Source organism: Antechinus flavipes, chromosome 2 (assembly GCF_016432865.1).
Source record: "Antechinus flavipes isolate AdamAnt ecotype Samford, QLD, Australia chromosome 2, AdamAnt_v2, whole genome shotgun sequence".
NCBI lineage: Eukaryota > Metazoa > Chordata > Mammalia > Dasyuromorphia > Dasyuridae > Antechinus > Antechinus flavipes.
The window spans coordinates 309,859,233-309,873,550 of NC_067399.1; the positions used below are offsets into that span (position 1 = coordinate 309,859,233).

Genomic DNA, 14,318 nt, shown 5'->3' on the forward strand with positions numbered 1-14,318 from the left:
ATTAAAAAAAATAATACTGTTTCATCATCTACAGAAGGAGAAGAATAAACTTGCAGGTAGAAATACTGAAATAATAACCTCTTCTTCCTCCAAAGCTTTATATCATTTCTAGTCTTTCTTAATCATTTTATGTAATATAGAAACAATATAATTTATATATTGTGTATATATATATATATATATATATATATAAAATTCACATTTTTATATATATGTATATATATATATATATACATATATATACATATATATTATGTAATTTATACATTTTATCTCATGGAGATATATTTATCTCTACATGTGTCAGACGTAGGAAAAGCTAACTCCAAAGTTGGCTTTCTAGTCATTGAATCAAGCAACATCTCATACCTTCTACACAGTAGGTGCTTTAAAAATGTCAAGTAGAACTAACATTAACAATACTTTTTTTTAACTTTCTTTTTTTTTTTTTTTTTTTTTTTAAATAATTATAACTTTTTATTGACAGAACCCACGCCTGGATAATTTTTTACAACATTATCCCTTGCACTTACTTCTTTTCCAACTTATCCCCTCCCTCCCTCCAAACCTCCCCAAGATGGCTCTGCAGTCCTGTACATGTTAAATAACAATACTTTTGAAAAGAGGAAAGTTTACTTCTTGTTTTCAGAAGAGAAAAGTAATATCTTTATTCTTCTGTTGACTTCATCTAAGATATGTCCTACATCAAAGTCACAAATAAATCAATTAAAGTTACTATTTTTAAAGGGCAATGCTATCTTTATCACTTGAATAAGAAAATTAAAAGAACTGAGTACTTTCTCAGTTCATGCAAATACTCAGTAAAAATTGGGTTGATAAATTTAGGTAGCATATGTAAAGGATTTTGAAAATCCTAAACTATATTGTAAATATCAATTGCTATTAGTATTATTATTTTCAATAGCATTATCATCATTATTATTAGGCTAAAATGTAATCATATAGCCTTTGGTCTTTTTTCTTTCTATTTGATTATTTGTTTGTTTTGATTTGTGCCTTCACTAAGAAATATTCATTGTGTTCTTTATTGGTCACAAGTATACCTAAACCAGGTTTCAGATGGGAAGAAAAGTAATGTTTATCAAAATGCTGTTGTTGAAACTTTTTAAGAATCTTTTTTGTACAAAGCACTGTCCTATGCACTTGGGCAGACACAAAAATGAAGATACTGGGTTTGTCAAGGAATTTATAGTCTAGTGAAGGGGGGAACCACATCCTCATCATTATCACCATATCTGACAAAACACCTACAGCCATTATCTCATTTGACTCTCAGAATAACCTTATGAGTTTGATAGAACAGGTATTATCTCCATTTTGCATATTTTAATGAAAATTAGCCGCTACCTGTGGTTGTGTCATAACATACATGAAACTTGAAAGGTTTGCCAAGTGCTACTAAATGTTAGCCATTATCATTGTCATTTGGCAAATGAAGTAACTGAAGCTTAGAAAGATGAAGAGTGTTGCTCGTGGTCATAGAGGAAGTGGTCAAGATAGGATGATATCTTCCTGATTCAAATTCTATTCTCTTTCCACTACACCATTGACATATAAAAATAAATTATAGAATTTAAAACATTAATGAATAAAACATGTACATACTGGGAGAGGAGAGGAAGTTCAAGAAAAGTTTCATGGAGGAAATAGCATTTGTATTAGAGCTTAAAGAATAAGCAAAATTTTGTTTTATTTTTTTTAAAGTACAGAGACTTGTCTTTTTTTCTAAGTTCTAAATTCTCTTCTTTCTCTTCTCTGCATTCCCTCCTTCCCTTCCTTTGCCCCCCACAACTAATGAAGAGTTAAAAGAAGCAAAACTCACAGAATAGGTTGAAAAAAGAAATGGGGGCAGCAGGAAAAAGTAGGGGACATATTTCAAGGACTGTGAATAATTGTTGCTGCTGGTTCTTTTAGCATTAGTAGTTTTATTAAAGTGATGGTTGTTTCACCAACTTAATAGTTTTTGAACTTGACTTAGAACTTTGACCTTAAGAACATAGATTACTATTATTTCTTAAGACATTAATACTTACAGAATAACAGAATATTCATATTTTTTTTTGCCTCAGTATTATTACTATCCCTTTGATATTTCAAGGTATGGATACTCCTCCACCAATGCAAAATCCATATTTCTCTACTGCGTAGTAGCTCTTCTTCATAATTACTTCATTTGTCACTGCATCCAGCCTGGTGATAAACTTTTCCAAATTGGACTGTTTGTCCTCAGTTTGTCTATATACTATACCCAAAATAAACAACCAAAAATCCTTTCCAGCTTGGTAGGATTCTCCAAAGTTTGAGTTCTGCTGGCATAGCTTTCAGAAGCTCTTGACCACAATCACATCATGATGAGGTTGGACTGCAAATTTAATGGAAAATTATTACTACTATTAATAAGAATACTTTCTTCTTTCTATAATAAAATTGGATTTTTTTTCCAGCACTTAATTATAAGATGGTTATAGGAGGCAATAATTTGTCTTTTGGGCTAACTTAACTTTTAAATGAGAATGTAAAGACTGGCTATTACTCTACTGTAAATGTAAAGTTTTATCATACATTTAGACCTAGAAAGCACCTTGGGATCCATCTTGTCTAACCCTCTCATTTTACAGATGAGGAAACAAAAACCCAGAGCGGAAAATGAACTTGCTCAAAGTCAGATTAATAAATGTTAGAATTGAGAACATACATCAGATTAATAAATGTTAGAATTGAGAATATACATCCTCTATCAATGCATTTGCCACAAAATCAGAAGATATCTTAAGAAGCTACAGTTTTGTTATTTTCAGACAAAAAGTCATTCAGTCAATAAATGATTAACATTATCCAGTGACTACTATGTACCAGGTACTCTGCTAAGCAGGGCTTTTATAATGACAGAAGACAATATCTGCCCTCAAATAGCTCCCACAAAGGCCTCCTTCTAGGCTTCTTTATTCCATACACATTTACATGTTGAGTCCCTAAATTTATAGTCTGTACTTTTAATGTTGAATATCCTGCTTTTTTTGATATATCTGGCATAGAGGGTCCATGTGAAAATATGGACAAGAATCCTACAGGAAGGAACCAAGGTATTATCAATCATTAAGCATTTATTAGATACCTACCATGATCCAGACATTGTGCTAAGCATTAGATATACTAAAAAAAGTAAAAGATAGTCCCTTTTCTTAAAAGAACAATACACAACTACATTTAAATCTAATTTCATTCATACATGTGTATATATTTATATATGTCTACATGGATATAGGTATTGTATATATAAGTATATCTATAATATATGATTATCTCCAATTAGAGATATCTTAAATTGTAGACAATCATGAAAAGGAAGGGACTAGTTTTAAGGGTGAAGGGAGAAAGCCAGCAAAGGTCAGAATATAGGATTTTATTTGGAATCTGAAGGAAGCCAAGGAAGCTTGGAGGTAGAGATGAGAAGGAAGAACAATTCGGGCATGGAGGACAGGTATAGTGATAGATTGGTGTACTTAACATTCATAAAATCATAGATAAGGCAAAGCAAAGTAACCATAAATCAAGGACTATTATAATTTTCTCAGCCACTATGCTTAAAGGTAATTAATTTTAAGTAGCAAGTAGACTCTTAAATATAAATTGGTTTGTTTCCATCCTATTGCTGTATTATTAGGAGATAGGAACTGGACCGATTGCAATATGCATTATTAGAGGCTATATCCACATCAATGAGATTACAAATTCAGGAGAGTATTGGATTAGGATAGGAACTGAAGACTTTGATGGTCAGAATGAAGATTAATTTGCAGAAGTTCTTTCAATTTCCTTTGGACACTTTTTCTTTGACATAAAACTACAAAAAGACTCAGCCATGACATTGCTCTGGTTAGAAGGTTTCAACACAATAGCTGTTAGAATACTTTGATTTTCTTTTCTGTTTTCAGTTACACAGAGTTTAAGCCTCTTCTTATATTATGCTTACAATTCCTGTTCTCTCAGGTAAATGATATGGTTTGAACCTAAGAGTGACTCTTCCACTAAAGTGATGGTTAAAAAGAGAATTAATATTTCTCTGAAAACAAAATTAGCCTGAAACCAGGAGGCTAGAAGAACATAAAACATCTTCCAGCATCATCATTGTGCAAAAAGTTAAAGGAAAGATAGAAGAACATATAATGACTGTCTAGGAGACCATTTCTTTTAAAATAGCACTAACCTAAAATTTTAGGGTTTTTTTTTTTTTAACATGAATTTTTAAAATACAACGAACAAATACTTGGAAATGCTACCTATCAAAAAAACAAAAAGTTCTTGTGAATAACCTATGATCTTCTTCAGCAAGATCTAATATTAAATTTCTCCAAGGTTTTCTCTGCTCTGCTCACTAAGTTTGCCAGCCTTTTTTTTTTGCCCTGAGTACATAAGCTGTTGTTTTCATTGGGGGATTGTAATAAAATGGATGCCTTAAGAGATAGCTTCCAAATCAGGATGACTTTAGTTTAAATACTGATTTTGACACATAGAAGATATATGACCTGGGCAAATCCCTTAACTTTTCAGGACTCCAGGCAACTTTTTTAAGCCTGTAGAAGTTGCTGAACAACATTGTTAGAATTCGTTTCCTTGTTGAGTTCCTTGTACCACTGAAATCATATACCTTGATTAAATAAAAAATAAAATCAGTTGTTCTTAAATACTATAAGTTAGAACTGAATTTTCTTCAGGGGAATCCTTTGTTTTCTGGGTTGGATTGAGTATTTTTAAACTTTCCTGAAAAAATATATTTGAGCCACATAAATGCATTACTTTAATTCTTAAATTTCATTTGACATAGAACTTAAAGCCATTTTGACCTATTCTCAGCTAGTCTTCCTGCAGAAAGACGCTTTTGGAGGAACTTTCTCAGATTATGCATTGAATTATTTTTTCTTTTAGTTCTAGTTTATCTAGTTTAGATAAATTGCATTATACTTAAAAAAATAAATTTGTATTGATATCTTTTTTAGTATGATTTACATTTCTCTTCTTTTTTCTCCCAAGGAGAATAGAACAGAGAATAAAAAAAAGAAGAAAACAATTTAACAATAATTATCTAACATATTGTTATTGTCTGATATCATAAAAAAAAAAAATCCCCATGCCAAGAGTTCCCTCTTATCCCTCTGCCATTAAAAAAAAAAAAAAAAAAAAAATGCCTTCTATAGCTCTTCTTTGTGATTAAGAAACTTGGTCATTATAATTTGATAGTATCTAGTTTCAATTACTTTACTGTCCTTCCAATTTATATTACTATAATTGTGAATATTAACTGATTGTTTACTTCACTTTATATCAGGTTTATATAAGTTTTTATATGCTTCTCTGTATTTATTCTTCATCCTCATAATTCTCTAGGTACATTAATATTCCATCTTTGTCTCAGCTTGCTTAGCCATTTCCCTATTGTTGAGTATCTATTTATTTCCAATTCTTTGTTACTAAAAAAAGTGCTGTCTTTTGGTATACATGGACCCTTTCTTTTTCTAATTGATCTCTATGAGAGATAGGCCTAGTAGCAGAATACCTAGATCAGAGGGTATTAACAGTATAGTCACATCTTTAGAATAATTCTAAATTGCTTCCTGCAATGGCTGGACTATACCACAACTATTCCTAAGTAGTAAATTTACAATTTATTCCCATTTAGCAGTGTAGCCATGACTTAGATAATGCTTTTAGAGGTCTATTATACTTATACTTTATACATAAATGTGTGGCATAGATTTGGAAGATTTAATATTTTTTCTCTTTTAGTTTAGAAAATCTAATAAAAGGAGGAAACGAGATCCTAGTTATTTTTGAAACCATGCAAAACAGTTTGTACCTGTAGTTGCTATTATTAGGAACTGTTTCAAACATATCAAATAGTTCTAAGTTTCATATGCTGTAACATTCTACTCATATGTAGTTTCAAATGATGCAATTTTACAGATTATAGAGTATCAAAAGGCTTTAAACCTGTTGTAATATTAAGAGTAAGGAGGCTAAAACTCTAGGCTGCGCCTGGTCAGATTATTTAAAACAGAAACTCCTCAAGAACTTCTTTTGATAACTCTTCTCTGAATAACTAGACAAGTTCCTAGAATAGAAGCACTTGTTTTCAGCCAGTTATCTTTTTTAGATATATTAGAGTAAGTCCAGAAAAAAGTTACCATTAAGGAAGAAAAGATGCAAAACTATTCTAAAATCAGTGACTAAAGAAATATTTTACATTAGAAGAATTAGCAATTGCCTTTAAATATATTAAGGGATATTAAGTGAAAGAGAGTCTCAGAGGACAGAACTAAGATCAAGGAATAATTCAAAAATGGAATAGACTGCTTTGAGAAAGTGAATTTTGTATCCCTGGAGCTCTTCAAGTAGAAGCTATATGACTACTTTTGGTAGATGTAGCAAGGTTTCATTTTTTAAGTGAAGGTTGGACTAGATCACTTCTGACTAGTTTATTTAGCTCTAACAATCTATAATTCCATATAAATATTTAAAAGGAAAATGGATATCTTTTCAAGATTGAAAAATTTTATAATAATTTTTAGCATAGCAATTTCCATTCCATCTGATGTTACTTGCCCCAAGACAACATTATCACAACTTTTTTTTTAATCCACTGTATTTTTGGATCTCATCCTTGTAATACTTATCTTCAAACCATGTACCTCACACTTAAAAGCAACAAAACTAAAAATACTATTATAACTCTTAAAAATTATGTAAATTAGTACCTTAGAATAATGATGATGACTCACTGGACCATGTAATAAAGTTGAATTAATTGTGACTGAATTGTTATTTTGGAGGTTAAATAGCAAAAAAGTTACAATATTAGTTTATCAAATTTACCTTCATTCCAAATTTCTATATTGTTTCTGATAGTAAGTAGGATTGCAGGTACTCTGCTAAACCAGATTTGGAATAAATACCAGTATATAAATTACTCTTTTCACATCATAAAATTGTTAAAAGTTGGAAGGGACCTTAGGATTTACTTAACCCAACTCCTTGATCATGAATCCCATATAAAAATTTCCAGAATCCCATCATTCAGTCTTTATCTCCAGAGGCAGCCCATTCTACTTCTAAATGCATTTATTTCTTAGGAAGTTGTTCTGATTCCAATTCCCCCTTCTAATAATGTTACTAAAGACTTTACAAGTCATTCCTTAATGGTAACTACATATTTTAATGTTATCTATGATCTCCCTGATCTTGTGTAATTCTTTTCTATGTGTCCCCATTAACCTGTGCTGTAGAGGCATTGGTGCTTGAGGCTTTCTTTTAGGTGCTTTTTCAACAATTTCTAAATATAGTGTAGTACATCAGTTATCTAGCTGTTATCTTTTTGTCTCAGTATATGACTGTCCTACTTCTTTTTCTCATCATGAGTTTTTCCTCAATGATAACTTCATATACATAAATTATACTATATATATGCTATTATGTTGCTACACCCATGGCCCATTTTTCTATTGCCTTTTGGATTATTAGTCATTTAGATTCTTCAGAGATTGTGTTTTAAAACCATAAAATATCATTGGAGAATTTTAGTGTAAAGATAAGGTTTTGTTTAAACACCATACCAACATCATTGAAGAATTTTTATGTAAAGGTGAGATTTTGTGTCAGAGAGCAGCTTAGAGTCATGCATGATTTAAGGTACTGCATGATTTCTCAAATGCAAGCTAGTTTGTTTTCTTCCTTCTTTTCAGTTCTAGGCCTAGCTTATCAATCTGCATTACCAGTCTGAGACATAAATACTTATGGACTAACTAAGTGGACTTTCTATCCATGTATAAATCATAGTTTGGACAAAAAGTTTTCTTATCAATTCAGTTTTTCCCATGTGGATTATTAGGTTGATCTTCCTTGAATGGTCTTGAAATTCATCAAAGAGACCCTATATGTAATAGAGAAATCCTATTCCAGTGCTGTATCATGACATGAAAGTGACTCTGAGCTTTAGAAGGTCCTATCAGTAGAAAACAAGCTTGAGAAGGTTCTGTCAAGTTGAAGATTTTTCAAGTAAAGTCCTTGTCATAAACTCTTAGCTCTAGGACTAACCCAAATAAATATGGAGAAACTTATGACTAGTAAGTTGGTCAGTAGTTAAAAAAAGAATTCTTTAATCACCACAGCTCATAAAATAAAGGAACATTGCAAAATGAGTCCTGAACCCTGCATGGCCTCTTTTTGCATCCTCATTGACAATGTTAGAATACTGGAAAAGAGGCCAGAAAGTGCTATTTGTAGGGTCTATAAATATTGAATGGGATCTTTATCCAATGACAAATTCATTGGTAGACTGAGGCATTGTGCCGTGTTAATACTGACATTCTTGCTGTAAATGAAACCAAAAAAGTGCAACTCAGTGGATTGATGGCACATGGGTTCTCCTTAGAGAGCCAAATAAAGAAATTGATGAAGTTGTTTTTCATCAATATTATTTGTGATGAGAATAAGCAAAAAGACTACCAATACAGGTTATATATCAATATCTTCTTCACATTCTATAAGGAAGGTACTTCAGGGGAAATTACTTGTTTGAGAGAAATATCCATTCAGCATCAAAGCATCAAGTCCAACCCAAGTCTTCTAAGTTTGAATTCAGGGGTCTCTTCCATTATGTCTTAGTAGAATAATTTAATTTCCTGATTGATCCAAGATAGGACAACAATGAGCAATATTAAGAGGAAAATCTATCATGTATATATGACTAGACTAGTTAATAAATAATTATGTTAAAAACAAAGGATGACAAAGTGAAATGAATTGAAAACTAATGTTCTTTTCTTTACTTATTTAACTCAATTTCTGGAAATAAAATGACATAATAGTTATTTTGTTGTAAGAACATATTTTTTAGAGGGTGCTAAAGCATTGAAAAGAACTAAATGAATATAATGTTGATTTAACTTTGATAGATGTGGCTTTTTTCAACAATGAAGTGATTCAGGCCAATTCCAATAGACTTGTAATGGAGAGAGCCATTTGCATTCAGAACAAGGATGGTGGGAACTGAATGTGGATCACAACATAGTATTTTCACCTTTTTTGTTGGTGTTTTGCTTGCTTTTTGTTCTCTTTCTAGTTTTTTTTCCTTTTTGATCTGATTTTTCTTGTGCAGCTTGATGAATGTGGAAATATGTATAGAAGAATTACACATGTTTAATATATATTGGATTACTTGCTGTCTAAGGGAAATCGTGGGGGAAAGGGCAGGAGAAAAATTTGGAACCACTAGGTTTTGTAAAGATAAATGTCAAAAACTTATCTTTGCACATAATTTGAAAATGAAAAGCTATTATTTAAAAATATATAGTTGATTTAAAGAGAAGAGCCCTACTTTTTTATTGTGTAAAAGAAAAAAGCTGGCTTTATGACTCGAAGATAAATAAGTCTTTTGAATCAGGTCAGCTTTGTTTTGAGACGCAAATGATATGTGTAAAGTGTTTTTGTAAAATGTTAAAGTGCAATCCAGATATTATTTGGGTGGGTTTTTTCCACTAATAATAATTAAAATGCCATCAGGCACAGTAATACCCTAAAATTATAATCAGAGTATCTGAATTTATACATCTCTTCTATTTTTCTTATTTGTCAATAAAAGACTTAAACTAGATGCCTTCTTATGGCCTTTTTTTTCTCTAAGCCTTGATCTCTCCAAGCGTTAGTTTTCTCATCTACAAAATGGGGGGAAATAATGCTCGAACCACGTTTTTCATGGCGTTTTTATGAGAATCAGATTAATATATTAAAATATTTTACATGCAGCAAAGTGCAAAGATGGAGAAAATTATAGAATGGTAAAAAACTCAGAATTGGAAGGGACATTAGAAGTCATCTAGCTCAATATGTATCTGAACAATAATTTCCTTATGTAACATTCCCAACAAGTGATTCTCCTCTAATGGGAAACTTTCTTAAGAAGACTCTCTTAAACTTAAAGTGATCTGAGAATGGAAAGAGCTGCCCAGAAGGATAGTAAGTTGCAATTCAATGTAGATATGTAAGCAAAGGCTAAATGAGCATTGGTTATAGTCTAGTGGGGGTTCCTTTTCAGGTGTGAATTCAGTGTTGTGTATGAGAACTAATAAAAGCAGTTTGGTCAGACTGTAGTTTGGATGAAGGAAAGTAATATATAATAAATTTGGAAAGGTAAATTAGAGTCAAATTGTAAAGGACTGTCAAATTTTGAATAATTTTGTGCTATTATCAGGCCTGGGTTTTAGGATGAAGCATAGATTGGCGTGGAAAGATTCTTGGCTAAAAGAGCAGTGGGATCTCAAGGGTATTGAGATATTCCAAGAGGTGATAATAGTCTGAACTAAGTTTATTATTTTGTAAATGCTAAGAGGGGATCAGATGTAAGAGATATTATTGAGATAGAATTGAAAAAAATATATAAATTTTTGATTTGATAAAAGAGAGAAATCAGCCTAAGGGTATGACAGCGTTTTTTTTTTTTTTTTTTGGTTTTGTTTTGTTTTTGTTTTTTTTAAGCTTGTTAGTGTAAGGAAGGAAAGGGCTAAAAGTCAATGAGATGGCAGAAATTAGAAAGAGAAGAAAGGAATGATTATAGAAGCAGTTTATAGAAAATCAGATTTTCCTGATTTCAGGCTCAGCACTTTAAATCACAATACTACCTAGCTGCCTTACAGTAAAAGAAGTCGGGAGAGAGGAAAAAATAGATTATAATCTGATAACATTTCAGAGTTCTTGATAATAAAATTAGAATTCTTGGGGTAAGGGTAAGGTCAATTGTAACTATCTCTTTGCAAAAGTGAAGGTAGGAATAGGGAAGATTGAGAAACTGAGAAATTATAGTATTCTAAAGACCATCAATATGTATGTTGCAGTTGTTTCATATAAGGGCAAGAGATGGAGTAGAGAGAAAGACTGAGTCAGTTCCTGAACTTGAGAAAGAAGAGAGAATAAGCCAATAGATAACAACAGCCAGGATCTGTATTGGGGAAAAAATTTTGTTGAGAATGAAGCTCAGAGGGTCAGAGAAGGAGCTAAGGGACAGTGGGAGATGGAAGATACTCTTCTTTCTCAGTATTGTCAGTCTTCATCCTTCTAGCCATCCATATTTTTCATCCTCTTCTTCTCCCAGCTTCCCAGTATGTGATGTTTTTAGCAATCTTGGCTCATTCTGAGCTTTAGCATTTCTGAGAATATTTCTACAAGATTGCCATGTCTTTGTGTTTATCCTGTTACTTGCCTTACTTTCATCTTCTGTACCTATCAGCTGTACATTTGAAATTTATAGTTGGTGAACTCTTTGAATATTGATCTTTTCAATATATTTTTTCTCATCTGAATTTGTTTACTGTTATGTCTTCAGAATTTCATTCTTGAGAGTTTTTCATACTCCTGGATTAATTTTCCCCTATAAAATTTTAGTCCATAGAATCTTGTCCTTCTTCTGAACTCTGAAATCATTTTCCCCAAAATATAGGATATATGTCATGCCTGTCTTTACATTCCTCCCTTATAAACTCTTAAAAATCCTCTTTCCCAAAGATTCCATCATTTCTACCTCAGCTGTCTCCTAGTTACTTTTCAGATAAAGATACTGAGTCAAATAAGGATTAAGTGAGTTGCCCAGGATCACACAGCTAGTAAGTTTTTGAGACCTGATTTGAACTCAGAAAGATACAACTTCCTAATTCCAGATCCAAGGCTTTATCTCCATTACCTAATCACTCCTTCTCAATATAATTGATATTAAATGGTTCTGTCTAGGTAATTAGGGGGGAAAGGATTGCTTTTTTAATGAATGTAGTTTTTTTTTTTTTTTCAGTGAGAATGCTAACACTTGTTATGTATATTTTGTAATGTTTTCTTTCCAGTTTTGACGGCCATTGAAGGCACAGCAGATGGGGAACCCTGTCATTTTCCCTTTCTCTTCCTTGAGAAAGAATATGCTGAATGTACATCAGATGGGAGGGAAGATGGTAGGTTGTGGTGTGCCACAACCTATGACTATAAAACAGATGAAAAGTGGGGCTTTTGTGAAAGTAAGTATATATATATATTCCAACATATCTAAGAAATTTCTTGTCTTAACCAAGATTTAAGGGCTCTATCTTTTGCGCTCTCTCTCTCTCTCTCTCTCTCTCTCTCTCTCTCAAAGTTAATCCAGGTATTAATAAAGATCTTTTTGGCATAATAAAAGGGATGTCTTGGAATTTCTAGCTATAAAAGATATGAAATATTGCAGATTAATCTTTAGGGTAAAAATGAAACGATTTTTCACTTACGTGGCTTACTCTTTTAATTCTAGCTGAAGAACAGGCTCATAAGAGACGACAAATGCAGGAAGCAGAAGCTGTTTACCAGGCTGGGATGAAAATTCTCAATGAAAGCAGTAAAAAAACCCAAAAGAAGGAGTAAGTGGCTTTGCCCTCATCTCTTGTTCTAATACATTTCCTTTTTATTAATTAATTAAAACTTAAATAGAAAAAGAAGGGGAAAAAATTGCCATGTGCACAGCAGAATACAAGAAAGGAATCAAAATACAAAATAAATTTTCCCTTCAAAAAAGCCGATATAAATACTGCTCATTATGTTCAGAGCTGTCTAATACATTTCTAATAATAAAAAAAGACTAATTCTGAGATAAATGGTCAGATTTTTATTTAACCCAAGAAGCCCTAAGCTGCCAAAGAATCATTCTTTTTCTTAATTATATCACAAAAGAAGTTTAATATGTTAGATAAGTATAAATGATACTGGAACCCTTTGGCTTTTAAAGGCTGTTATGTATTTTCAGTGGTGGGGAGGGAATGCTTGTAATGCCAACTCTACGTCCTAGGTCTTGGCTCTAAGCATTGAAATGTAAACCAAATCTTCTGTTAATTTTCCTACAGAGATAAACTGTCCTCACTGTGAAACAAAAAGTCCTTTGTAGTATTAAGAATGCTGATTTCATAACATTTGAGTAACTTCTGCTGATTCTAATGAGTAGAAATAATATGAATTCACAGTTAAAATAAAACAAAACAGGTTACCTGTAGTATGGACTTTCTACCAGAATGTTAGAGGAAGGTAGAATGGGAAGCTCTATCCAATCCTGTTTTCCATGAATATTTTCTATGTAAGGTCAACTTAAGTCATCATTAGAAAGAGTTAACAATAAGTGTTGTAGACCGGTCTTTTAAATTCAAGGATTTTCACTAAATTCTTTCACTCCCTAAATCCATATATAGTTTCTTTACAGTGTTTACCCTTAATCTTTATGTTCAGAGTTGACTTTCCCACAGTGTTTCTTATCTATGAATTTGAGTAAAGAAAAAAAGTAGTGCATTCCTTTGCACAATGAGTTCTCTGATTAATGGTTATATAGTTAAAAATATGGGTAGGTTTATAGCAAACAATATTTATATTGTTGCTATTTCTAGTACCTGCTCTTACTTTAGGAGCTGTACCATGTGCCTTTATTTAAAATCAGCTATAATATATCTTGAATGCTATAAATACACCTAGCTCTGTGTCTATTGCTATTTTACCTAGATAATACAGAATAGTAAGTTTTCCTACTAGTAAGGACTAAAAACCTAGGACTAGAGCTAGCACCTATGATTTCTACTTGAAACAACCAAAGATTTGTTCACAATTTGTTTTTGTCTTGTGCTATTCCATCTGACTCTGGCACAGTTTATGAATGGCTTTAAGTAGAAGAATTAAAACATTAAGATCAGTGGCTGTAGTAAAAGTCTCGTGTTTAACTATGAACTTTGAAACAGTGTTTTCAAACCACAACCAAATTCAACACATATCTAGAGAATAAGAAAAATTCAGTTCTTGGGGAACTGAACCACAGAATATTTTACTTATCCTCAATTTTCTGAACAATATGACCTTAACAGAATTGAGAACAGTGGTATTTTGTGATGTCCACGAAGTCCATACTGTGTATCTTAATTTTTATTTTCTGCTTATAGAAGATACTAACTCTTTTTATTGATTTTTTTAAGGGCATATCGTTATCTTCAAAAGGCAGCAGATATGAACCATACTAAAGCCATGGAAAAAGTGTCTTATGCTTTTTTGTTTGGAGATTACTTAAAACAGGATGTCCTTGCAGCAAAGGATCTGTTTGAGAAACTAACAGAAGAAGGTTCTCCCAAGGGACAAACAGTAAGAATACTTTCAGCTGCATTCCCTAGTTATTTAGTAGTTTCTTTGCTCATCCTTTCTTACATCTCTTCATGTTGTAAAGTAAGATCAAAAAGTAAAATAGCTCTTATTAAACTTCAGAGAAAGTT

General features: G+C 31.9%; 1 protein-coding gene across 2 annotated transcripts in view; it reads left to right on the forward strand.

Annotated features, from left to right (window-relative positions):
- Nucleotides 1-14,318, forward strand: part of SEL1L (SEL1L adaptor subunit of ERAD E3 ubiquitin ligase) — a 63,124-nt gene that overhangs the window by 13,985 nt on the left and 34,821 nt on the right. For both annotated transcript variants that reach the window (XM_051977462.1, XM_051977461.1), the window contains exons 4-6: nucleotides 11,901-12,068; nucleotides 12,335-12,440; nucleotides 14,028-14,190. In XM_051977462.1, the coding sequence (XP_051833422.1) occupies nucleotides 11,901-12,068; nucleotides 12,335-12,440; nucleotides 14,028-14,190 (437 nt within the window). The remainder of the gene's footprint in view (nucleotides 1-11,900; nucleotides 12,069-12,334; nucleotides 12,441-14,027; nucleotides 14,191-14,318) is intronic.